The sequence below is a fragment of the Zalophus californianus genome, chromosome 11 (genome assembly GCF_009762305.2).
Source record: "Zalophus californianus isolate mZalCal1 chromosome 11, mZalCal1.pri.v2, whole genome shotgun sequence".
Classification (NCBI taxonomy): domain Eukaryota; kingdom Metazoa; phylum Chordata; class Mammalia; order Carnivora; family Otariidae; genus Zalophus; species Zalophus californianus.
In genome coordinates this window covers 73,033,469-73,060,691 of record NC_045605.1, presented here as the reverse complement: position 1 = coordinate 73,060,691, position 27,223 = coordinate 73,033,469, and the positions used below count along the sequence as shown (strand labels likewise).

Below are 27,223 nucleotides of genomic sequence, written 5' to 3'. Positions count from 1 at the left end.
GGACTTGAGGTATGGCAGTTTGCCGCAAACTCCTCTTACTCCAAGGCTTGTTACACTGGGTATAAAGAAAATTAAAATTTCTCTTAAGACATCTGAGGGTAAAAAAATTTTTTTGTTTGAAAAGTGGTAAGATGATGAGAATGTCCCACCGATCTTTTTTCTTATTTATATTAAACAATCCCTTAAAGTGTCAATGTTCATCGAATTTAGAATTTTAATAGGTTTTCTTTTCTGGTGTTCATATTCCATATCTTAATTAAAATTCTCTTCTTTTTAGAAAGTAGGTGGACCTAATGTGTTTAAATATACTGTTGTATAGTAAGGTCTGTGTGTGGCCGAGGAAAGGACAAGGGCTAATCTTGGCACTTGCACCCTCAGGTGAACTGCGACCTTTATCAAAAGCCAAGCAACTAACTGCTGCCTCAGCTTGGTTCCCATTTTGAGTGTTAATGGCTTTAGCTGGAGACCTATTTGGAAGGCCTTATTTGGTGCTGTATGGTAGTGTTTGCTTTAACATATTTCATAAGAGAAACAATATAAATTCCAGGGCGCCTGGGTGGCTAAGTCGTTAAGCGTCTGCCTTCGGCTCAGGTCATGATCCCAGGGTCCTGGGATCGAGCTCCGCATCGGGCTCCCTGCTCGGCAGGAAGCCTGCTTCTCCCTCTCCCACTCCCCCTGCTTGTGTTCCCTCTCTCGCTGTCTCTCTCTGGCAAATAAATAAATAAAATCTTTAAAAAAATATATATATATATATAAATTCCAGAATTTAAATGTGTGTTTTTAAAAAGAAATTTGAAAAACTTCACATCAGTGTAAGTTGATCCATTCTAAGGTAATAATTTTAACAAAACTTGATGTGTTTGTGTGTGAAAAATCCAGACTAGTTATAAAAATACACTTAATCCTTTATTACTTCAGATAACTTCTTCACAGATGAATGGAACACTTTAACAGCTGCATAGGATTAACCACACAACTCTACTGCATTGAAGGGACGTGTGTTGGAAAGAGTGTTAAAAAGCAAAAAACAGAGTAAAATAGTTAACATTGCAGATTTTAACACTCACTGCTTCCATTAACTCAAATAATTCTGCCTGAGCAGCTATCACAGTTCAGTGCTAAGCCCTTTAGGAGTCAAATTCTTTAAACATACTGTTCCTGTCCGCAAAAGGATAGCCAAATTTTTACCAGGAAATGTTACCGAGAATTCAGTCTCTTTGACTTACTTTGGTTTGCCATTTTTGCCAGGGAGGTGAAAACCAATTTATGATTTTAGTTTCTCACAACAACTTCAAAAATTTAGGGAAAAGGCTAATTGTATTTAAATCTGAAAAAATGTTATTGAAACTACTTAATATAGGGTGGAATAAACATTGTTTCTGTAACAACCTACCCCTTTTGATAGCAAACCAAAGGTAAGTTTCTAACCTCTTCTCTACTGCGAAGAAAAGAAAACAAAAACGAAAACCCAAGAGCGTAGGAGTCCCCACTTCCTGGTTGTAACCTGAGCGGCACCCCCCCTCCCCCAGGTTTAGGTCAGGGCTTGCCTCCTCCAGTGGGGGCCACGACGCTGCCCTTACCTGGAAACTACGGCATCAGGCAGGAAGTTTTTGGCAGATCCTAATCTTTTAAAAATATACCTTTGTCTTTTTTGTACTTGGGTATTTTTTAAAGTTCAAAGAATGTTTTTAAACTGATAAATATAGTAAGAACTATTAGTGGGAATTAATTAGGGTTAATAGAGGAAAGATCATTAGTGGAGATTAGCCTTAACACCATATCTGATGGTAGAGAGAAGATGCAATCTGATATTTAAGAACAGTAAACTCTTTTTGTTAGTTGAAATGACTTAAGAGTTTGATAGTGAAAGAGCTATGGCTGTGGAAAAAAGCAGGATCATCTAACAGGTAATTAGCACACCCCGGTCATTTACAAGGCCTTCAGGAAGTTTTTGCCTTTCATAGGTTGTGATTTGTATAATGCAAGTGTTGTAGCAAATGTATACCATTTTGGGGGGATGAGGTTGGGGTGTGGGGACAAGGCCAGCAGGTAGAAGTTTACAGTAGCAACACAGTAGTAGAAAAGCAAGAATCACAGATGGATTACAGCAGTGTTTCTTAACCTTTCTTTCTTCATCTTCTTTCTCAGGAGCCTTTTTAGACATTTTTTTTTCTTAGAGTAATGTTGGATAAGACTGACCATGAACTCAGGAAAAAAGAACTAGAGAGAATAGAGTTTCGAAGATTATCCAAGATTTGGGGCTAGGAAGAGAGATGAAATAAAGCAAGCCAAGAGCAGAGTAGAAAAAGCAAGACACTGTGCTTAGACTAACCAGATTAGGAAGAAGAACAGATGAAAGCTTAAAAGCATCTGGTCTTTCAGAAGGATCTAGAGGAATGCAGGTTGTCTTCCTGAGAAGGGGAGGTTAGTACTTTTGAATAGTGAGGAGTCAGACCATAGTTAAAGGAGTTAGGATTCTTGTTCCAAAGGAGAGTGGGAGAAAAGAGTGGAAAACTCCCATCTGATGGTTTCAATCCTTTGAAGATGTCCTGTCGATTTCTGCCTTGTGGGAAGATGGTAAAAGGAGGCTAGGGCTTTAAGAAAGAGTCAGGGGCGCCTGGGTGGCTCAGTTGGTTAAGCGACTGCCTTCGGCTCGGGTCATGATCCTGGAGTCCCGGGATCGAGTCCCGCATCGGGCTCCCTGCTCAGCGGGGAGTCTGCTTCTCCCTCTGACCCTCTTCCCTCTCGTGCTCTCATTCTCTCTCTCTCTCAAATAAATAAATAAAACCTTTAAAAAAATAAAATTAAGAAGAGTCAGAAGGATTGAGGACTTGGGTTAGGTTAGGTTTGGCAGATGAAGTCTTTGGAGGTGGGAGGCCTGGTGGTCTGATAAATGTGAGAGAGGCTGCCTTGGCGGACCTCCTGCATGCTGTAAGAGACGGCAAGGAGTCCGCGCTGAGGCGAGATGCTCCCAGGAAGTGGGAGTGGGAGAAAGGGAGGTCACAGGGACGAGAAGGAACGAATGGAAATCTTGGTAATTGGGGAAGGTTGCTAGAGTCATCCTGGTCTCTGTTGGGGATGATGTGAATAAAGACGTGGTCAGACAGGAAAAGAGCAAGAAAAATTAGGGGCATGAGCCCGGAGGTGGTACAGTAGTTGGTAAATTGATGAGAACACTTTGGAAAAGTTAGGTATTAAAGAGGCCAGGGATGTGAAAAATAAGACCTGTTTTCATAGGGGAAATGTGGTTGCCCTCTGGCTTTACCATTCTGAATTCCAAAGCACAAGTTACCTGAAAGAGTTAAATACTTTTGCTTTTCAGAAATACGAAATAAGCTGAAGTATTTTGTAAAATCAGGAATGAATTCTAGAAAGTACCTACCTTATGGATTTGTATGTTAATAAACAGGAGGTATGAATTGCTTCTCTGTCAACCCTGTAGGATGGATACTGTCTGGGCCCTCCTCGGCAAGAGGTTTCTAGCAGGAAAGAGGGAGGCCCTCGTAGGGAGAAATCGGTGCACACGGGGGGGGTCTGATACTGGGCTGTCACTGTGTGCAAGCACAGTGTCCTCAGGACAGATGGATGAAGGACCCTCCAGGAAAAGCGGGCCACAGGAGACCCTGTCTGTACTCATTTTCACTTGCAAGAAGAAAACCTAAGTCAGAAAAAGCAACAACAACAACAAAAAGTTCTTCTGTGGTGGAAATAAGGGAGAAAAAAGAAAAAACAGAACTATTTAGACTTAGGACTCTTCTTTTCAAAACCTCTGAAACCAGAGAACGCCAGGGTGTCTTGATGTCGTTTACAAAAAGCCAGAAAAGCATTCAGGGTAACTTGGTATGAACCAGCTTCTGCAAGAAGACAGCTTTACTAACTAAAAAGTGGAGCTTTTAGTTAGTAAAAGACCAGCTTATGTACTGGCAAGAACTGTGAGCAGACGAGACACTGAAGAGCAGGTGTGGAGCTGGCTGTGTGGGGGCAGGCTGCCTGTTGTTGGGAAAGCTCGATTGCATTTGAGCAGCAGTGTGCCTTTTTGTACGGCGACCAGGCCTGTGATGGGTGGGAACGTGAATGTAAGAGTTTGGATACATTTCTGCAAACAGACTAAAGCGTTTTGGGTTTTTTTCCCCCTGTTGAGAATAACTCAGTGTCCCCGGGATAGAAATTTTCAGCTCAAAGTGGTAGTGATTGTTAGTCTGTAATCATTTTCTAATCACTGTAGGCAGTGACAGATAAATATAATTCCCCACATGATATTCTGTCAGCAAACATAATTGGAAATCAGAATACCATGTACACATTTGCTGAATTAGGACCCTAACTGAAGAACGTCGATAGTCATAAAAAGTACCCATACTTCTGTCACTGGGAGGACCTTTTGAAGAAAATATCGGAGGGATAAGTTTATTTGATCTGAAATATGCAAGAAAATTCTATAAGACACTGATGAGGAAGGGCTGTTTTGAAGAGAATAGTAAAGAATCTGAGACTAAACAGAAGTTTATCAGCTGTTGAATTTTCTGTACATCACTCCCTCTTGCTCATCTGTTCATTTCTGTTCTTTGGGTAAAGGGTAATGGAGTAAAAGTCTTGTAGAAGGGAAGCCTTATTAATCTTACACCAAGGAAACTGCCTGTTCAGTCCTCTTACTGGCCTCTGCAGTAGGTTTCTGTCTCCCTCACCTTAGCAGTGAAACCAGAGAATGCACCTGACCTGAATCAAATGTTTTTCTTTGGTATAAATTTGTCCCATTTGTTGGAGATTGGGGAATAATTGTAATCTGTGGGGACACAGCCCCTGCCTCATTGAGAAGAGAGCTGATTATTTCAGCGGTCAGTAGAAAAGGCAGGTAAATAAGGATTCATAGTAACCTCTTGCAGCGAAAGTATTTCTGAATCAACTCAGATTTTAATGTTACTTTTGATGAAATTATAACATTTACTAGAAAATTTCTCTTTCCTCCCACTCTGAAAGTGTCAATTCATTTTGTCCTGTTTTCTGAAGGTCCCTGTGAAAGGAATAGAAAGTGCTTGGGAAATTAAGACAGTGGTTTCTGCCTTTTCCCCTGCAGGTCCCAGTCGGGACGGCACCATCAGCGAGGACACCATCCGAGCCTCTCTTATCTCAGCGGTCAGTGACAAGCTGAGATGGCGGATGAAGGAGGAAATGGATCGTGCCCAGGCAGAGCTCAATGCCTTGAAACGAACAGAGGAAGACCTGAAAAAAGGTCATCAGAAACTGGAAGAGATGGTTACCCGTTTAGATCAAGAAGTAGTAAGTAACTCACTGAATAGTTGCGAATTTTAGATATCTACCCCTTTTTCACGTTGTGGGTCTAGTAAGAGTTCAGAAAATTATGTATGCCTTTAAGCGTTTGAACATAGCTTCTCTATAGCCTTGTTAGAAGTGGGGCCTGTGTTGGCAGTTTGGTCTTTGGCAGTTGGAGAGTATTTAGAACATTTTTCCTTGCACCAATTTCACCCTGAGGGGTGAGATTTAACTCAAAGGAGGGTTGTTTCAGTGCTTGATGTTACCAGACAGTTGCCAGGAAATGAGAATTTGAGAGAGTTCTCAGCCCTGATGAAGATCTGCAGACCGTGGGTCCAGACTTGTCAGTTCTTTTTTGTTTCCAGATGTCGTTTGAACTATATTGAAAGCATCTTCAGCGAGCCCTCTAATGCAGCCTTTCACTCTTAAACTTTCTCACATTTTTATCAGACTGCTGTGCCCGTGTGACTTTTTTGTTTAATGATGAAGTAGAGGCCTACTGGCATGATTTAAGTTCCAGCTTCACTCGCCACTTTCATTCCCACAAAGGAGAATTTATTCCAACAAATGTGCCTGAGGGCTCTGGGGACAGTGGTTTGTATGTGCACATTAGTCTTACAAAATGGTTCTAGTGTGTAAAGTCAGCTTCACAGTAGTGGCCTGCGATTTTTAAAAGTTCAGGAAAGTGACACCAGGACAATTCCGAGCCTGCACCCGCCACCTACAGCAACTTGTAACTGAAGTTCAGCTGTTTGGGGTTCTGTGGATTAAGCTGTATAGACTGGGGAAAGTTATCCCTCTGTAGCAGTGGCCCCCTTGTTTGGAAGGAAAACCTCTTTTATGATTTTCATGTGAGGACCCTCCTGCTGGACAGTATCTTGTCTCATGGCTTAGTTCGCAACATCATTTGTCACTGCTAAGTGACAGACTAATCACTGCCACTGGAAGTGCTCAGCTCAGGGTATTTTCAACGTTATTCTGTTCTCAGCATCTTACATCACCCTTTTTCCTCTACCTTTGGCCAGGATGTTGTTTGAAACAATCTCAACCATTGAGTTGTTTAAGTATTGCTTTTTTATTTCACGGGTCTGTTTCTGTAAAATTGAGTTGTAGATTTTTGACCAGCAGATAATTATGTACAGTTAAATTGAAGTCATCATGCTTGGACTGTTTTGTTTTCAGGCTGAGGTTGATAAAAACATAGAACTTTTGAGAAAGAAGGATGAAGAACTCAGTTCTGCTCTGGAGAAAATGGAAAATCAGTCTGAAAACAATGATATTGATGAAGTTATCATTCCCACAGCCCCACTATACAAACAGATCCTAAATCTGTATGCAGAGGAAAATGCTATTGAAGACACTATCTTTTACCTGGGAGAAGCCTTGAGGCGGGGAGTGATAGATCTGGATGTCTTCCTGAAGGTATGTCTTCCTCAATCTGCTTTCCAGGAGCTCAGAATCTCATGTTTTAAAAGAGGCACTGACCTTGAAAGCCACAAACCAAGAGGGTTTCTCTGTAGGGGAAGTTAAAATTCCCTGTGTTCCTAGAGAGAGCAAGTGAGATCTCTGGCTGTGAGCAGTGTCGTCTCCCCTCCCCAGGGCTGAGGCTCCATCTGGGAGGGGAAGGAAGGTGCACTAGGGGCTGCAGTCCCCACCCCGCAGGCAGCACGAAGCTGAATGTAATTCTTCAGTCTTACTGCTGTGCCTGCGTGGGTCGGGAGGAACAATCAGATTTCCGCTGGTTCTTTCAGGTCATACACCATCTAAGTTAAGATCGCTGACTGCCCCACCCACTTGAGATTCTGTTTTGTTTTTTTCCTGTTAATTTTCTTAGAATTGCATAATTTTAGACCCATTTTCCTGGCTCAAACAGCCCTGCAAAGTATTGAGCTGTCCTGCTCGTACCAGAGCCCTTTGAATGAACGTTGTTCAGGCTTACTGCCGTCGTACAGAACGTGAAGATCCAGGGAGCCAGTTCTGGCTACTCTTCTCTGTTGGGTCACGAAGAGCATGGTTTTAGAAATAATAGTGGCCACCCTTTGGATATTTGATCCGCTGCTGCTGGTGCTTCAGTAAACATGCGAGGCTGGTCGGGTCGCTTACTCATCTTGTCTGTCTCACTGTGATTAAGTGGCCAAACCAGTCTTGGGCCTGGTGCAAGCACATGAATGTTTGGGTATAAGTCAGAGACCCCAGACTCCCTTTCTATATACTGTCCCCTGCTTGGGTGTCAGAGCTTAGGGAAAGGTGCACCCAGAGAGGCCAGAGAGATATGCTGTTGCTAGGCACGGGACAAAAACTGGCTTATGCTGCTCATTCCCTGCTTTTTGACAACTGGGGATAGTCGTAGTTATTGAAGTTTTATGTAACTTTTGATAGGATCACAGTTCAAGTTTCCCTGGTGTCTTGGTTTATCTCAAGATGTAGTTCAAACTCCTGAGCCAGATCCTGTAATGGCATGCTTTCCCTGTACCGTAATCCTTTATAGGGTCTCAGAAGGTAACTTTCCTTACACAACCCACCAGCATCAATCTAGTGAGTTTAAAAAGCCATATGTCATAAAGTATTGGTTCCAAAGGAAGGTTGATAATGAGTTTAGGGTTCTTAGATCCCATCTAGTTTACAAACTGTCTTGATACTCCATGCCTGGGTCAAATCCATTCTAAACTGTTGAAACTTTTTCCCCCCTCCCAGCATGTACGTCTTCTGTCCCGTAAACAGTTCCAGCTGAGGGCACTAATGCAAAAAGCAAGAAAGACTGCCGGTCTCAGTGACCTCTACTGACTTCTCTGATATCAGCTGGAGATTGAGCTCTTCTTAAAGCGTTCTTTTCTTCTCTTTCTTTCTCTTATCAGTAGTGCCCAGAATAAGTTATTGCAGTTTATCATTCGAGTGTAAAATATTTTGAATCAATAATATATTTTCCGTTTTCTTTTGGTAAAGACTGGCTTTTATTAATGCACTTTCTATCCTCTGTAAACTTTTTGTGCTGAATGTTGGGACTGACTATGCTAAATAAAATTTGTTGCATAATTTTTCTCTTTATTGAACATTTTTAGGAAAAATTAAATCTTATTAATAAGCTCGGTTTTTTATTTCACAAAGTATAATATCCATCAAGTTAAAAATTAGTATTATTTATTCTGTAACATATAAACTTTAATATGGGATATACCACATAGAAATCTAACTTGAAATATTTGAAATTGAGGGATTTGAATGACTTTTTCTGTGAAAGAAAAGAATGCCCACCTTGGTCTCAGTCATCACTGAAGGGTTTATACAGTTTAGATCTTTTATAAAAATTATTAGAATGGGGTGCCTGGCTAAGTCCGTGGAGCGTGCAAATTCAAGTCCCACGTTGGGTGTAGAGATTACTTAAAAAAATAAAATCTTAAAAAAATTAGAATAAAAGCTAGCAAGGTTTAATTTAGTATTAGGATTGGAACTACCATTTATTTTTGTGTATACATCCATTTTTACATTGTAGAGAAAGTTGCAACTTTTTTGTAGTGTATCAGTGAACATACCAGCCAGCCAGAAAAAAGAATCAGAATCTCTGTAAACACAGTATACACACATCATTCATTCTTTTGAACCAAATGGCAAATATATATATAAACACATACACATGGGCAAGAACTGCAATCATGTAGGAATTGTAAAAACAAAGTATCCAACATCTGGATGCTCAAACAGCTGGAGGGCTAAATAGAGAAGTCACTGTTGCCCCCTTTTTCCACTTTTAGGAATTCAAGTTTAGTCAAGATTTTGACATATCTAATCCTGTAACTACTCTCTCTTAAGTCACTGTTGCCCCCTTTTTCCACTTTTAGGAATTCAAGTTTAGTCAAGATTTTGACATATCTAATCCTGTAACTACTCTCTCTCCTTCCTTAACTTCAGAATGGAAGCTTTAAGCAACTTTAAAGCTTGAGCTCCTTCTGAATTTCCCAAAGAGTTTCTGCACTCTTTTTCAAACGAGCCTCCTCTTCAGGGATCAGCTTTACCTTTGAGATCTGTAATGCCCTTCTCTCCAAGGACACAAGGAGCACTAAGGAATACTTCTTTTAGTCCATAGACGCCCTGAAAGTAAAGGCTTAATAATTATTTCTTCCGTTCTCCTTTCCTTTCCTTCCCTTCCTTTCCTTCCTACAAAGGTCTGCAACATGCAAAACAACAGTTGCTGAGTGAATGAGTATTTCACAGCTTTGTGGTATGAATTATGGCAGAAAAATAGACCAACAGGACAAAGAACTATATAAAACAGATGGTAAGACATATTGTTCAAATTCAACAGCCATCTTTCCGGATGGGCCCCAGGCTCTGGCCATGTTTGCTGGGAACCACTCTCCTTTTCCTATCTCCTTACCCCAGATCACTTCCTATTGGGGAATCACTTCAAAATTCCTATTACTTTATTCCCAATGATCTGATTCCATTTTGCTTTAGCCTGTCACATTCAGACTAGCAGGGGAGTCTTACCCAGGCGTCAACTTCCCCTTCTCCAGGAGACTAACTGCTAATACTTTTGTAACTAGTGCTTCTTTGTTAGGTCTTTCCATTGGACATAATTGGAACTCTTAGAAAACAACTCAAAATGGAGCAAGACCTACCCACAGTGTTTCCCAATGTTACCAGATTATTTGTAGAGTTAAACATGCAAAAAAACTTACTTTTATGCAGTTGAATGTAATAAATACCAGGACAAAGGTCTACAAAGATAAGTCCCTCTACCACCAACACCACACCTTTCTCTGTCTCTTCAGCAGCAAAGACTAGACTTTAGGAAGAGAGATGCTTGCACAAGATCAACCTCAAAAATTAATTGTTCCTCACAAATGCTCTTTTACCCCTATTTTATATGTTAATGTTAAATGATTTTTCAAACATGAACATCTTACCTTACTTATGGTGGAAACTGGATGTAGTCTCCTAAGATTCTTCAAAATACTTTCCATTAAATCAGCTATAGATAGGGAAACACCCCCAAGAAGTATATTTCCTTTTTAGTTGTCTCATAGCCACTGTGGAGTTCGAAGAAATCATGGACCTAAGTTAACTTTAGAAGAAATAATTGTCATTGAACATCTATTTTGTGGGAGCTTATCTGGACAATGCCACAAAACTGAAATGTTTCCATCAATCATGTCCCCTAGAAATTTTTTTTTTGGGGGGGGTAGGAGGCTTTATTCTTTTGGCAGATCCTCTCAGTCATTATAGATATTGCTGCACTGTTAATAAAAAATATATGCTTCTCTGTAAAGCATTAAAAAAAAAATCCAAGGATGAGATGGCTGAGGTCTCAGCTCAAGTATCTCCAAATACATTGTTGTCCCTTCCCTGACCTTCCCGTGTGTTATTTCTTGGTTGTTTTCCGGATCAGTGCCATTCTCTGTTCATGGGCCTCTGTGGTGCAAGCCTTTTTGTGGGGTCGGATTTCTTCAGAGCCAAATCCTGGGATCCACACGTTCCACTGGCGTTCTAGATGCAGCTGGACATCTTTCACCTCCAGGGTGCTGGACTTGCGATGCCGAGCAAGCTGGCAGGCCGCTGTCACCACACTCTCAATAAAATCATCAGCAATCTGCAGCAGCATCTCCTCCACATCTTCATCCAATTGCTCATTAGGATCCACTTCTCTTACTAAGTCTTGTAATTTCTTCTTGGTCAATACCTGATTGTTTTCAGGGCTGAGACACCCTCCTGTCCCAGGAGTACCCAGTATCTTTACCACTGTAGTGCTATTGGCCATGGAGCCTTGTGGAGAGGTGCTGGCTGGTTCCGGTTTTATGGATGAGAAATTGGAGAGGTTGATTAGGGCTGAGGGGCCAAACTGGTTCATAATCTGCCGAGCTTTGGACTTCAGCTCATAGAGCTTATCGAGATCCTGTTTCTTTTTGGAGCTGTGAGGACCAAGGCCAATCAAAGGCAGCAGCGTCTATTTCCCCATGATATGCGGAGACTGCCCCAGTGAAGCGTTCGTCTCAGCAGCCGGTCCGACTACTCGGCCCTCCCTGAGTACTTCCGGCCTCCCCTAGAAATTTCTTACATCAGTTGGTTATTTAAGGTAAACAGTGATGAGGGTAAGTATAGAGATAGAGAAATTAATATGAAATCAATTTTACCAGTAACAAAGAATATATTGTCAGTCAGCAAGTGAGTGCCTGCTGTGTTTAGGGTTAGGCTCAGCAAGGAGTGAGACAGACTCAGTCCCTGACTGCTTAAGAATTTATAATTTGGTGAACTAATGAAAAGTTTGGGAAATAAAACAATGTATACTTAATGGAGCTGAGCTAATTTCATCCCCCTGGCAGAATTCAGGCTCACATCTAACTTCCAGGGACTGAAAATGCAAAACGAACATACTACCTGGCAACTAGTTCTCTGTGGCCGTTTTCCCACTGCTCAGGATCTTTATCAGTTCCTATATCTAAGTTCAGGTCCTTCGGAGAGACCCCAGCAATGTTCACTCCACACAGGAACTAAGAAAAAGACACCAAAAAATCTTTTTATTACACGGTATTATATAACAGCATTTTTTTAAGCTTTAGCAAAACTATTATAATTGTGCTGTCTTTCAAATAGGAATGTTCAACAGAACTAACAAAAAATTCAGATGTCTAAGTCCTGCCCCAAGTACGCTAAACTAAGATCTCTCCAGGGATAGGGCCCATAATTCTTGGCAGAGATTCCCCACACAAGAAAGTGACAGTTTTAAACTTTCAACTATAGATAAGTTTTAACCTTTATATGAATGGATTTCAAGGGTTCTTAGAAAAAACTACGGAAAAAAGGACTACCATCACCACAGCACCCGTCCTCTCCCCTTTAATGTTCTCCATTTAATATAAAGAATCTGTGGGGCGCCTGGGTGGCACAATCGGTGTGGTGTCCAACTCTTGATTTCGGCTCAGGTAGTGATCCCAAGGTCGTGAGATCGAGCCCTGCGTCGGGCTCTGCACTCAGCACGGAGTCTGCTTGGGTTTCTTTCTCCACCTCCCTCTGCCCTTTACCCCTGTGCTCAAGCTCTCACTCTCACTCTAAAATAAATTTTTTTTTAAAAATTTTGTTACTTGGATTACAGCACTGAACTTTCTAGAGTGTCCCAAGTTAAATATAAACTATATCATGTTACTTAGTGCTGCATTAAGAAAGTCTTTTAATCATCCATATGTAGGATTACAGTAACATTCTCACCTTTTTCAAATCTGTGAGTTTTTCTCGTAGATTATTAAAATGTGCTTAAATCCACTATTAAAAGGGTCTAGAAGGGAGTAAGTCCTTTTTCCCCCACTCAGGAGCTATTTTACCTTATGATGAAATATCTGGTCAATAACGTCTAAATATATTTCAGAGAATGCACAGTTCAGTGGTTCTTTCAGGCTTACCGCTCGAGTCTCCATGCTCTCCCAGGACCAACCCATGACAGCTTTCAGAATGGATACCAAGCCTCTGCCCAAGAAACAGAAACGGGCAGTGTCCAGATTACAGCCACTACCAATAACACGGTTTTTGGGAAACGCACTCAACTTCCAGGCTATGTAGGTTAAGATATCCACTGAGAAGAAAAAGTTCTTGTCAGAAAATAAGTTCATGTCAGAAAATGTTTTTATCTAACATGATACATTTTTTAGGTTTATCTAAAACTGGGAAATCTGATGTTTTATGGGAGAAAAAAAAACATGGTTCTTTATCAAGTCCAACTATACCACAAGTCCAACAATATCTACCCAATAGAAATAAATTATGAGGGCTCCTGGGTGGCTCAGATGGTTAAGCTTCTGCCTTTGGCTCAGGTCATAATCCCGGGGTCCTGGGATCGAGTCCCGCATCGGGCTCCCTGCTCCGCGGGAGCCTGCTTCTCCCTCTGCCTCTCTCTCTCTCGCTCTCTGTCTCTCATGAATAAATAAAATCTTTTTTAAAAATTAATAATGAAAAACCTTTTTGTTGCTATCTTGCATAGTCTTTGTGCAAAACACAGTAGTAGGTTCACTCCATAAAAAATTTTGAGAAACGGGTGCCTAGGTGGCTCAGTCGATTAAGCATCTCCCTCCTTTTTTTTAAAAAGATTTTACTTATTTGACAGCACAAGCAGGGAGAGCGGCAGGCAGAGGGAGGGAGAAGCAGGCTCCCCGCTGAGCAGGGAGCCCAATGCGGGGCTCGATCCCAGGACCCTGAGTTCACGACCTGAGCCGGAGGCAGACGCTTAACTGACTAAGCCACCCAGGTGCCCCAGCATCTGACTCTTGATTCCAGCTCAGGTCATGATCTCAGGCTCATGGGATCGAGCCCCAGGTCAGGCTCTACACTGGGAGTGTTGCCCGCTTGAGATTCTCTGACTCCCTCTGCCCCACACCTCTCTCCCCATCTTAAAAAAAAAAAAATTATAAGTAAACGAATGCTCCCTTATCAAGTCTTTTATATGATAGTTTTCTCAGAGAATAACCCATTTAAAGCAAAAAGCTGAGATAAGGTGGGAACAGAAACAAGCCTAGATCTTAGAATATCATTGTTGAGCAAAACACAATCAGGCTTTAGTCCCAGTAGGCAAAGGAAAACTTTTTGGTATAGCCTGATGGTTTGGATGTGTGAACTATTTTAAATTATTAGCTTTATCAGAATTTTCTTACTGAATTTAAAAAGTGGTAACTATAAGCCAAAAGAAGGTCAGTGTAGCTGTGGTAATAGCAAAAATGGGATTTTCAACAAAGAAGCAATAGGGATAGAGATACTACATAGTATATGAAACAATCCAACAACATATAATCATGAACTCAGAAGCAACCAATAAAATGGCCTCAGAATATATGAAGAAAAATTGGGAATTCCAAGGTGAATCTGATTCATAATCAATGGAAATTTTTAATATACCCAAGTCAGTAATAATTAAAAATCAGTAGAAATTAGTAATAACTTAGTAAAAGTAAATATTTATATAGAATACAGAAAAATCATCATGCCCAATAAAGTTGTTTTTTCCCTTAAATACATAAGGAACATTTATAATTAACTAGATTGCAAACTAAGCCTTACTAGATTTCAAAGAGCTGATGTTAACCCTAAAAGTAACAAAATACCACAGAAACCTCCCAAAAAAGTACCTACTGGTAAATTTATATTCTCAAATGCCTCTTTAAAACAAAAATAAAATCAATGACAGGAGTTATTAATCATAAAGTAAAAGGAAGTAAAGAACAGACTATACTAGGATTAAAAAACAGTATCGATAAAATAGAAAGCTAGTTGTTGGGGAGAGGAGAACTTAAAATTAGAAAAATATTTAGCAAAACTAGGAGGGGAAAGGGCAATGTCCCAAACAAATAATATTAGGAAACAGAAGTAACCACAGAGAAGTTCAAAAAGTCATAAGGTATGACCTTGAGGCTGGGAGGCATGATTGCGGCAGGGGGAGAGGGGGATACAACTCGTAAAATATGAAATACACGCCAGTACATTTAAAAACTTAGATGAAATGATCAAGTCTAGAAAACTTCCTAAAATGACTAAAGAAATGGAAAATCTGAATAAACAAATATACATTAATGAGCTATTCAAAATCTATCCCCGCACCATTTCAAATTGTTTTACAGATGAGTTTTATCAAAACTTCAAGGAACAGTTCATTCTTCTCTCATGCAACCTGTTTTTTACTTGATAACAAAAAGATTTTGGTAGGAATAGTAAAACCCTGATATTAAAATTAAGCAAAGACCACAAGAAAAATAATAAACCCATATCACTTATTTACATAGATGCCAACAAGTACTAAATGACAAATACAATTAAATGGGGTCTTTGAAAATACTTTATGACCAAGTAGAGTTTACCCCAGAAATGCAAAGACAGTTCAGTATCAGAAAATCTATTAATATACCACGAGATTTAAAGGAAAAGACATAGGATTATTTGAATTGTAGAAAAAAATTATGAAATTCCAAGCCCATTTAGGGTTTAAAAAAAGAAAACTCAACAACCTAGGAAAAGCCGGAAACTTCCTTAACCTCAAAAAGATATCTGTGAAAATGCAAAACAAACATTATACATAATGAAGAAAAATTAGAAGCATTTTCATTAAAAGTCAGGAACAAGACAAGAATACCCACTACCAGTGTTATCTATTTAACACTCTACTGGAGATCCTCTTAGCTAATGCAATAGGGCAGGAAAAAGATAAAGGTCTTAAGAATAAACAAGTCTTTATTTGGAGATGGTAAAATTATCTAAGAGAAAATGTTTGATAATCCATGAACTACTGAAATTAAAGAACAGAAAGAAAAAAGAACAGAGACATGTGAGACACCATTATGAACACACCAACATACGCATTACAGTAATACCAGAAAGAGGAGGGTAAGAGGCACAACAGTTATTTGAAGAAATAACGGCTGAAACTTCCCCAATTGATAAAACATCTGCACACCCAAGAAACTTCCAGAACTCCAAGTAAGATAAACTGAGATTCTCACTTAAGACACATTATAGTCAAACTGTCAAAAGTCAAAGAGAAATAACTGGAGAGAACAAGGGAAACCAGACTTACTGCATACAAGGGCCCCAAAATAAGTGAACGGCTGACTTCTCATCTGGAGCAGTGGAGGCTGGAAGACAGCTGAATGACATTCACAGCACTGTCAGAGAAACTCCACCAAGAATTCCCGACCTAGCAAATCTCTGTTTCCAAAACTGAAGGCAAAACAGAGACATTCCCGAATAAAAAGAATTCCCTGCTACCACTGCCGCCCTGCACAAGAAATACTAAAGGAAGTTATTCAGGCTGGAAGGAAGTGATACCAGGCAGCAATTCGAACTGAAATGAAGAACTAAAGAGCACTGGTAACAGTGATACGTAGCAACTGTAAAAACAAAAACAAAACTATAACTTATATGTACATAATTTTTTATAATATATATCATATATAAAACATAACTATAAAGAAATACAACTTATATATAAAAATGCATGTATACATACACACCCTTATTTAAAACTGCATAAAACATTTATCTATAAAATTTAATTATTGGGCCTACAAGATATAGAGATAAAAGGTATTTGACAATAACAACCCAGGGGAGGGAGAAGAGAAAGAAGCTCGAGTAGAGCAAGGAAGTGACACCAGAAAATAACTCAAATCTAGATGAAGAAATAAAGAATACCAGAAATGAAAAATTAAGGTTAATATAAAAAACTTAATAAATGTATATTTTCTTCTTAGCTTCTACAAAAGACACAAGATTATATATATAAAGCAATAATTAACACTGTATTGTTGATTTTGTTATATAAACATAATATATAAAATAATAGCACAAAAGTCAGTGAGGAGCTGATACTATAATGGAGCAGAGTTTCTACATTTCATTGGAATTAAATGTGCAAAAATGTGAAGTAGATCATGGTATGTTGAGCTGTATATTGTAACCCCAAGAGCAACCACTAAAAAACAAAAACCCTCAAAACCCATAGTTAAAAACAAAGGAATTAAAATGGTACTTCAGAAAATATCCCCTTAATGCAAAAAGGTCAGTAAAGGAGAAACTGAGGAACAAAAGAAGATATAAGACACATAGAAAACAAAGAGAAAAATGGCCAAAATAAATCCAAACATATCAATAAAAATATTCAATGTGAATAAATAATCCATTCAAAAGAGAGTTTTTCGAACTGAATAAAACAAGATCTAATTATATTGTTCTGTAGAAGAGTCGCACTGTAAATTTAAAGATACAAATAGCATATGAAACAAATATAACACTGTTAACTACACTGGAATTAAAATAAAAATAAAACAAAAAATAAAGATATAAATAGGTTGAAAGTAAAAGGATGGAAAATTATACACCATACAAATGTGAGCCTGAGTAGTTCTATTAATGTCAAATTTTTTTAAAGTTACTAGAAACAAAGGGATATTTTAAAATAATAAAAAGTAATTCATCAGTAAGTTATAACAGTTATAGGCCCCTAAAATACATAAAGCAAAACTGACAAAACTGAAGGAAAAAGTAAACAATTCAATAACAAAAATTGAAAACTTCGACATCCCACTCTTGATTATGGACAGAACTACTCAGGTAATCAGCAAGGACACGGAAGACCTAACAACCAAATACTACCAACCAGTTAGAACTAAGTTACACAGAACCCCAACAGCAGAATATACATTCTCAAGGGCACATGCAATCTTGTCCATGCTGAGGCCACAAAATAAATCTCAACAAGTTTAAGAGAGTTGAAATACAAAGTATATTCTTATACCGGAACAGACATTTGAAATCAACAACATAAGGAAATCAGAAAAATTCACAAGTATTTGAAAAACAACACGTTCCCCTTAAGTAACAAGTGGTTCAAAACAAAATCTGAAGAGACTCTTCCTCCCCCTGCCAAGTTATACAGAGGCAGAGGCTCAGGTGCCGTATCCCATAACCCATGGCCCAGGAAGGCACTGCTGCCAGAGGGGTAGTGGACGTTCCTATGGCTTCACCAGAGGTGCTGAAGACGCCCTCATCCACAATGGCCTAACATGTGGAATTAATGAAGATGCCAAAGCCTTAGAGAAGCACCAAGCCCATCTTTGTGTGTTTCATCCAAATGTGATGAGCCTATGTACGTCAAGCTGGTGAAGCTCCTTTGTGCTGAGCACCAAATTAACCTAATTAAGGTTTGACAATAAGAAACTAGGGGAATGAGTAGGCATCTGTAAAACTGACAGAGGGAAAACCCCGTAAAGTGACCAGTTGCTGTTGTGTGGTGGTTAAGGACTATGGCATAGAATCTCAGGCTAACGATGTCATCAAGGAGTACTTTGGATGCAAGAAAAGAAATAAAAAACTTGGCTCTTGCTCCTCAAAAGAGAAAAAAATATCTTAAGAGAAATTTAAAAATACCTGAGACAAAAGAAACAAAAACACTATATACCAAAATTTACGGGGTGCAGCTTCTCTGAGCTTAAAGGAAAATCAATACCCATAAATGCCCACTACAAAACAAAAAAGATTTCAAATCAATAACCTAACCTTCTATTTTAAAACATAAGAAAAAGAAGAGCACACTAAACCCAAAGGGAAGAGAAGAAAAGATAATGAAGATTAGGGTGCAAATAAAGTGAAGCTAAATAGAAAGTCAACAGAGAAAATTAATAACATCACAAATGGGTTCTTTGAGAAGATCAACAAAATTGGAAAACCTCGTCCAGCCAAGCTAGACTGACCAAGAAAAAGAAGAGAAGGACTCAAATTACTAAAATCAGGAATGAAAGAGGGGATCATCACTATTGACTTCAGAGGAATAAGATAATATGGGAATAGTATGAACTATGAGCCAACAAATTAGATAATTTACATAAATAGGTAAATTCCTGGAAAGACAGAAACTACTAAAACTACTCAAATAGAAAATCTGAATAGACATACAAGAAAAAGAGATTAAATCAGTAATTGGGAAATCTTCCCAAAAGCAAAGCCTTCACTAGGGAATTCTACTAAACATTCAAACAATACCAGTCCTTCACAAACTCTTCCAGAATGGAAGAAGGAACACTTCACTACTCATTCTATGAGGACATTGTTACCCAAAGGTAGACAAAGACCCCTCTGGAAAAACATTTTCCCTCAAGAATATAAATATGAACATCCTCAACAAAATGTTAGCAAACTAAATCCAACAGGGGTAAAATAGATTACACATAATGACTAGGGTGATTTATCCCAGAATTGGCTTAACATCCAAAAACCAATTGGTGTAACACATTAATAAAGTAAAAACAAAAAAAGAGTGTCTCAAGAGACAAAAAGCATTTGACAGGGGCATCTGGGTAGCTCAGTAGGTTAAGCGTCTGCCTTTGGCAGCCAAGGTCCTGGAATCGAGCCCTGGGTCAGGCTCCCTGCTCAGTGGGGAATCTGCTTCTCCCTCTCCCTCTGCCCCTCCACACCCCCGGCTCGTTCTCTCTCTCTCTCAAGTAAGTAAATTAAATCTTAAAAAAAAAAAGCATTTGACAAAATCCAACACCCATTCATGGTAAAAACCCTCAACAAACTAGGAATAGAAGAGAATGTCCCTAATATAATAAAGAGCATCTATGAAAAACATACAGTTAACATTGTCCTTAAATTGGGAACTAAGGTAAGGATGCCCACTCTCACCACGTTTATGCAATACTGTATTAAAGGTTTTAGCCAAGGCAATTATGCAAAAAAGAAAGAAAAGCCATTCAGAGTAGAAGGGAAAAATGAAACTATATTCACAGACATGATCTTGTATAAAGAAAATTCTAAGAAACTTCTATCTAAAGTCTACTAATCTAAAAATCTAAAAAAGTGGAAGATTTGTAGACTGAAAACTATAAAACATTGCTGAAAATAATTAGAGAAGTCCTAAATAAATAAATGGGAAGATATCCCACAGACTTCGGTCAGAAGACTTAGTATTGTCAAGATGGAAATACTACCAAAACCCGTCTACAGATTCATTGTACTCTTTATCAAAATCTCTGCAGGCTTTTTTGCAGAAATTGACAAGCTGGTTCTAAAATTCATGTGGAAATGCAAAGGATTCAGAAAAGCCAAAACAATCTTGGAAAGAACAAAGCTGGAGGAGTTAACACCTCCTAATTTCAAGACTTACCACAAAGCCACAGTAACTGACACATATCGAACTACTATGGAGTGATCTTCGTGATGTTATTAAACTACAGAAGAGGACGAGGGGCTCCTAGCTGGCTCAGTTGGAGGAGCGTGCAACTCTTTATCTCGCGGTTGTGTGTTTGAGCTTCACACCGGTGTGGAGAGTATGTAAATAAAATTAAAAAAAAAAAAAAAAAGGATGGAGAAAAGTGCACATAGAAACAAAAAACGTTTTATAAACAATAAAGATTTTCAATGGCTACTTAATTTAAAAATGGAGGCTAAAGGGAGAAGAGGACAGAGATAGAAGCTAGACTTCTTGTAGCCATGTAGATATTTAATAAAATTGTAAAACAAAAAAATATCAAAATTTAAATAGCAGTTCCTCGGGGCACCTGGGTGGCTCCGTCGGTTAAGCGTCTGCCTTTGGCTCAGGTCGTGATCTCGGGGCCCTGGGACCGAGCGCCACATCGGGCTCCCTGCTCGGCGGGGAGGCTGCTTCTCCCTCTGCCTCTGCCCCTCCCCCTGCTTGTAAATGCTCTCTCATGCTCTCAAATAAAATCTTTAATAAATAAAATAAAATCCCCGATATCAAAATTGAAATGAATAAACGTAATTGTGTACTCAGTTTTGTCCTACCTGCAGACAAAACCTATTCCAAATGACTTTAAAATACAGTAATTTGACTGAATATCCCAGCCCAGATTTCTTTTTTTTTTTTTTTTTTTTAAAGATTTATTTACTTATTTGAGAGAGAGAGAATGAGAGAGAGAGAGAGTACATGAGAGGGGGGAGGGTCAGAGGGAGAAGCAGGCTCCCTTACTGAGCAGGGAGCCCGACGTGGGACTCGATCCCGGGACTCCGGGATCATGACCTGAGCCGAAGGCAGTCGCTTAACCAACTGAGCCACCCAGGCGCCCCCAGCCCAGATTTCTGAGCTCCAGACTCAGCTGTTTGATATTTCTTTCTGAATGTCTTCAGATATCTGGAATTTAACATGTCTCAATTGGAAGTCTTGATTTTTCTCCCCTAAACCCAACAATCTCTCCTACTTCCCTCACTGACTCCCACCCCTTGAAAGCATCCAACCCGGGGAAATGGAGCCACCATCCAATTAGTTGCTCAAGGAAAAAAAATCTAGAAGTAATTTTTTATTCCTTCCTGTCCCTCACTACATACAATCAGCAGTCCTGCACATTTGATCTCCAAAATATATCTTGAATTTGTCCACTTTAGTCATGCACCAGTGAGGAGTTGTACAATTCTGGAAAGTCAGGCAGTAAACTAGAGTGCTACTTTCACTTCTGCACCCTCAATAATCTGGAAAACAGCTCAGATATGAAAACCTTTAGAATGTAAACTTCAAAAGTCATGATTAAGCAAATTATGCTTTCATATGTGCTAGTGTTTAAGGAAATCTTCATTACAGTACATACACATTGATTACAACTGTGCAGAATATGTTACTTTAACAAAATCAGAACACATTCTGGTTATTACATCAGTTTAGAATTTAAATATTTTTCTCGGGGCCCCTGGGTGGCTCAGTCAGTTAAGCAGCTGACTCTTTATTTCTGCTCAGGTCATGATCTCAGGGTCCTGCGATCCAGCTGTGGGTCAAGCTTCTTGCTCAGTGGGAAGTCTGCTCCAGGATTCTCCCTCTCCCTCTCCCCTCCCCTTACTCATGCTCTCTCCCTCTCTCCAAAAAAAATAAGTATGTTTAAAAAAATATTTTTTTCTATCAAGTTACTAAACCCAACCCCACAAAAATTCTTCAGTGAACAATCAAAAAAAGCTGACATGGATTGGAAACAAAAAATCAGTTTGCAGCATGAACTATATTGGATAATACTGGGAATAATTAATTTAAACATGGACACATTTTGCTAGACTAAATCAAGGTGTTTCTCCTTTTATCTGGCATGCATCTGCTGTGATAATCACTATGTTGGAGTTTGCAGTGACAAGGTAATCTGGGGAAAGATTTGAATAGAAAATATATTACGGAAGAAAACATTGGACATTTAAGTACACCCTTCCTGTTAGGTTCAATCACCACACTGTGTTTACTAAAGAGTGGGGTTTTTTAGATCTACTATGCCCAAAGCACTCTTTTAGATTCAGGAATTGTCACTAAGTTTTACTAAACTTACTGAAGTTTTCCTTGTACATTTTTTAAAAACCTCCTAATGGGGGTGCCTGGGTGGCTCAGTCAGTTAATCATCTGTCTCAGTCTGTTAATGGTCTGCCTTAGGTCATGATCCCAGAGTCCTGGGATCAGGTCCCACATCGAGCCCCACATCGGGCTCCCTGCTCGGGTGGGAGTCTGCTTCTCCCTCTCCCTTTGCTCCTCTCCCCACTCGTGCTCACTCATTCTCTCTCAGATAAATAAAATCCTTAAAAAAAAAAAAAACTTAGGCTTTTGAGTCAAATAGAACTGAGTTCAAACCCTTACTCCACTTTAACTCCAGTTCACAGATGCATCATCTGTAAAACCTCACAGAGTTGTGCTAAGGATTAAATAATAGACATAAAGTGCTTAGCTCTGGCACAAGTGTCTGGCACAACAACAATTAACGATAACTGTTATGATAACTACTATTACTGCTGCTCACCGGAAATCAGTCTGGTGCTGTAGGAAACCCTGAAAACAAATGGAAGTAAAACCTAATGAAATCTGAACAAGATGTTATGAGTGTACAGGGAGCAACCAACTTTGTAAGAACTGAGGAAGAGGCACCTGGGTGGCTCAGTTGGTTGAGCGTCCGACTCTTGATTTTGGCTCAGGTCCTGATCTCAGGGTTGTGAGGTCAAGCCCCATGTCAGGCTCCATGCTCAGCAAGGAGACAGCTTGAAATTCTCTCTCCCTCCCTCTCCCTCAATCCCTCCCCCTGTTCACGCTTGGACGTAGGCGTGTGCTCTCTCTCTCTCTCTCTCAAATAAATAAACCTTAAAAAAAAAAAAAAAGGAAGAACTGAGGAAGTCTTCATAAAGGGAGACAAAGATATGATTTTCTTATTTATTCATGTAGCATTAGAATAATTATAGTACTTAACTATTACATTAATCTTCGCTAGAAACAAAGTTTGGCATTTTCATGAAAGGGCTGCCATGTTGAAGATCCACTGTCTCACCAATTTGCCTTCATCAACATCCACAAAGGCAAGTTCATCACTCAAACATTAAAATAAATTAGTCAAAAGCAGGGGGAGGGAGTAAGCCTCTTAATTAAGTGGATAATGAAAGAAAATTCTTATACTGTCAATCTATGTTTACTTTATGCATTATTAGACTCAAAGGAGACAAAGTATGTTCAACATTTCATGATATAAAAGTCCAAACCAGAAGAGATACAAGTTACAAGGAAAGTTTCAGTTCACAGTTAGGAAAACAACAGAAACTGTTTAATAAATAGAAGAGTCTCTGAAGGTAGTGAACACCTCTTTAAGCTGAGGCTGCACAGTGACAAAGCAGGGATTCTGTAGAAGGAATTTCTCATCAGACTATGAGCTCCTTGAGAACAGGAAGTGTTTATTCATCTCCACTGTGATGCTTCGCACCAACCTAGCACATAGGAGCTCAATAAGTTTTTTAAATAAATGGATTAAAATATAAGGCCCCTTCCAACTCTAAAATTTTATAGCTCTATAATCAGGCAGTCTTACCTGCAAAAACTAATCAGTACTATTATTTCTAGCATGCTACCTAAGAAAGGAGGGAAAATAACGTATTTGTATTTGCAAAAGAAACACCTGAAGATACACAAGAAACTAATTTAAACAGGTGCCTATAGCAGACGTTGGAGGAAAGACTGGATGGAAACTAGGTGAAATATATACTTCGCCAGGTATATCTGTTTTTATTACTTTTATTTTGTAATCCTGTGAATGTATTATTTTTTTGAAAAAAATGTTTTAAATAACTACAAATTTTTATGAATTTCAAATAAAATTTTCACTGACAAAAATGACTGTTCTAGTACTTATAAATAATCAAGCATCTACAATTTAAGCCTATGTCCAACTTATATTGTTGGATATTTTACTTTATTCTAATTAATAGAAATCTAAAGTCAAGCACTTTAAATTTTAAACTACATCATAACTGATTAGAAGTCTAAACTGTATCACGAGGGAAATGCTGTTGCTTAATGAGATGCCAATGCTTTCTGAATACTCTGAATTATTCAGTGATTGGAGTAGTATATAGCAGATTTATACAGTATCAATAAAATTATCTTTGAAAAGCTAATTTTTAAAATGTACTGTTACCCCAGTAACAACGAGCACGCTCAGCACCCAGATCTTGGTTTATATAGTACCATTCTCCAGTAACAGGAGCTAGGGATCCTTGGAAAAAAGGCTGATTTGGTCCTGGAGCAGAAAATATACTAGATGAAGAAGCTGAAACATAGTGTTAAAAAGTAAGGAAGTGCTCAAAACAAAACAAAAGCCTTATGTCGATGGGGTATGTCAAAGGCACACAGTAGTCAACTGAATAAGCTTCCAGTGGCCAAAGATGGAACAATGTGAGAAACAAAATCAATGAAGACACATTGGATTATAACCCAAAATATAAAATCCATGAATCCATACTAATATTTACAAATGAATAGCGTGGAAGAAACAAATCTCCCATGCAGAATTCCAAATAATTTATGTAGACATTCCACTCTCAGAGGAAGCATAACTCCCTACCTCTTTAAGTGTGGGCTGTACATAGACTTCCTTCCAAAGAGCATAGTATGGAAAGGGGGAAAAAAGAGTAACTTTAAGTAGAGAAACCTAATACTATCTCAGCCAGGTGACTGAGGTCAACATCAACCATGATAAATCATGTTTACAGTATGTACTCTGGTTATGATGTGATGAAAATGCCACTTTAAATCTGTGTCTTTCTCCCAAAAATCCATAACCCATCTAACCATGAGAAAAACACCAAATTCCAATAGAGGGGCATTCTACAAAATACCTGACTAGTAGTCCTCAAAACTGCCAGTCATCAAAAACAAAGTCTAAGAAACTGTCCGTCTAAAGGAGCCTAAGGAGACATGATGACTAAGTGTAATGTGGTATCCTTGATGGGATCCTGGAACAGAAAAAAAGGGCATTAGGTAAAAATTAAGGAAATCTGAATATATGGATTTTAGTTAATGATAACATACAGATGTTGGTTCATTAATTATGACAACTATACCATATGATGTAAATAACTGGATGTGAGGTAAAGATAGAACTCTGTACTTACCTTTTTAATTTTTCTGTAAATCTATTAAAAAAATAAGGTCAAAAAAATGAAGTCTATATAAAAGTATTTTAACTCAATCTCTCTGGACACTTTCCATATTTATAAAAATGAAAGTGGGTAGAATATCCACTCTCTGCATTTGCTATCCAGTACTTTCTCCCTCTTAACATGCATTTGGCTTTCATTCTTTCATTCAGCTACTGTCTATTACACTAGGCATGGTACTAGACTTGGGATACAGCAGTAAACGGAATAAAGATTCCTGCCCTCATAGATATCACATTATAGTAGTGAAAGTTTATGTATTGTGGTATAATTCAGTAATTTTCAAAAACATTGCCGTTTCTTTACTACGTTTGTACCATAAATTTCTGCCGATGAAGTAATAATTCCTTATCAGCAAGGAGCTATTTAAGATATCACCACCTCCTTGGGGCACCTGGGTGGCTCAGTTGGTTGAGCACCTGAATCTTGATCTGGGCTCTGGTCATGATCTCAGGGTCCTGGGATGGAGCCCTGAGTCGGGCTCCGCCCTCTGCATTGGGATTCTTTCTCTCCCTCTGCTTCTGCCCCCCCCACCCCGGCCGCTCACACTCTTACACTCTCTCGCTCTCAAATAAATAAATAAATCTTAAAAAAAAAAAAAAAAGTATCACCACCTCCTTGAATGAAAGAAGTTGCCAAGGCTAGGGCCAGGAGAGGAAGAGATCAAAGTGAGCCTTAACCTGGGACTTTGTAGAAAATGCACCACATTTTCTAAGACATACAAATGCTATAGTTGTCAGCATCAGAGAATTCAAGTTCTAGGAGCTTGTGGCTATTACTTTCTTTTTATGGATAGGGCCCAATCCCTCCCTATCAAAGCAAGATAGTAAAGAAATCTTCTACTTCAAGGTTTTCTGTACATATTATCTCTATACTTACCTATTCATGCAACCTGCCTTTTTTTCTCCTTCTGTAAAACAGACCTAATAATTACTTTTGGGGATTTTATTGGATAACATATATAAAGTATATTGTTTTCATTATTATTGATGTTGACAACAAATACATTGGTTTTCATGTACATGTATTCTTCATTAGCAATGATGACACTGCTGATAAAGGCATCATAGTTGATAGGACAAAATGAGTCATTGGGAATTCGTATGATTGCTAGGAGCAGCAGTTGACAGAGGCTGACGTTCTTAGTGCCTTAAGGACACTTACATCATCTAGATGAAACCCAGGGCCAATCCTTTAAATCCAATAATCATGCCAGGATTAAGGGCTATAGAAAGGTAGCTTAAGGAAATTTTATAGATATTCCATTAATAAAAGCAAAGCATAGCTCCAAGAGTTTATATTATTTACTAAAACATTATGGATTCAAACCAGGGTAATGTTCTTAGAAAGGGGTCAGAATCTTTTTAGTTCTGTGTCTAGCCATTTAACTGGAAGCTAACTTTATCTGCCACATCAATACTAAGAACACTAAAACTAATCCCACTTGGATAAGGAAGAAGGGAAATAAAGATAGAGACTAGGAAATAGGAGAGAGATTTTTAAAGGAAAAAGATTATTGTATTTGGTACTAGTAGGACACCCACCACAACGGACAGGTTGTACACTTCTTTTCTGCCATCTATTTCTTCATTGTGTGTGTGTGTGAGCTGTTTCCCAGTCAATTGAAGGGGTACTTCATACTGTCATCGCATGAGCCAAAGTGAAAGGTGTCAACATTCTAACACATAGGATACCATCATAAAAACTAGAAAAAGCAGCGCACTCCGCGTGAAACAATTAGAAAAGCGCACCTTTTCCTCTGGACTAAACCAGCAGGGACTGGATAGGCCCCCCATCCACCCCTTTAACTGGATACAACCTGCACAACCACATGCAGTAGCCTTACATCCAAAGGAGGGAAACTTCGTTAACCCTATGGCTGAGAGCACATAACTTACTTTCAATAAGATGCTGATTGCACAGGCCACACCAACGGCTCCAAATAATGGAGATTTTATTGTGACGAGCAGCCTCCTCTGAGGTGAAATTCTTAAGTTCACCCTTGACAGTCGCCATCTTGGAAACCTAACAG

The 27,223-nt window shown here is 39.0% G+C and overlaps 3 protein-coding genes and 1 pseudogene across 5 annotated transcripts in view; 2 read left to right on the top strand and 2 right to left on the bottom strand.

Moving 5' to 3' along the window:
• TSG101 (tumor susceptibility 101) overlaps positions 1-8,304 on the top strand; it is a 42,697-nt gene extending 34,393 nt beyond the window's left edge. For both annotated transcript variants that reach the window (XM_027579572.2, XM_027579573.2), the window contains 3 exons: positions 5,075-5,277; positions 6,454-6,693; positions 7,966-8,304. In XM_027579572.2, the coding sequence (XP_027435373.1) occupies positions 5,075-5,277; positions 6,454-6,693; positions 7,966-8,055 (533 nt within the window). In that variant the 3' untranslated portion in view covers positions 8,056-8,304. The remainder of the gene's footprint in view (positions 1-5,074; positions 5,278-6,453; positions 6,694-7,965) is intronic.
• On the bottom strand, positions 6,737-11,283 carry LOC113914406 (transcription initiation factor TFIID subunit 12-like). 2 transcript variants are annotated; one of them, XM_035722888.1, is made up of 2 exons: positions 10,176-11,283; positions 6,737-6,756 (listed from the first exon to the last, which is right to left on the bottom strand). In XM_035722888.1, the coding sequence occupies exon 1, from the start codon at positions 11,114-11,116 to the stop codon at positions 10,631-10,633; it is 486 nt and encodes a 161-aa protein (XP_035578781.1). In that variant the 5' UTR covers positions 11,117-11,283; the 3' UTR covers positions 6,737-6,756; positions 10,176-10,630. The 2 variants fall into 2 exon arrangements, with proteins under 2 accessions (XP_035578781.1, XP_035578780.1); XM_035722887.1 differs by lacking the exon at positions 6,737-6,756 and adding an exon at positions 9,166-9,357.
• On the bottom strand, positions 9,198-27,207 carry LDHAL6A (lactate dehydrogenase A like 6A). Its single transcript, XM_027579574.1, is given in 15 exon segments — positions 9,198-9,285; positions 9,287-9,357; positions 10,176-10,267; positions 10,270-10,298; positions 11,644-11,745; positions 11,747-11,756; positions 12,663-12,740; positions 12,743-12,832; positions 21,700-21,715; positions 21,717-21,801; positions 21,803-21,872; positions 22,962-23,036; positions 23,039-23,080; positions 27,089-27,132; positions 27,134-27,207. Coding segments are annotated over 15 exon segments (966 nt in total).
• Positions 17,708-18,148, top strand: LOC113914344 (annotated as a pseudogene).
• Positions 27,208-27,223: the final 16 nt, after the last annotated feature.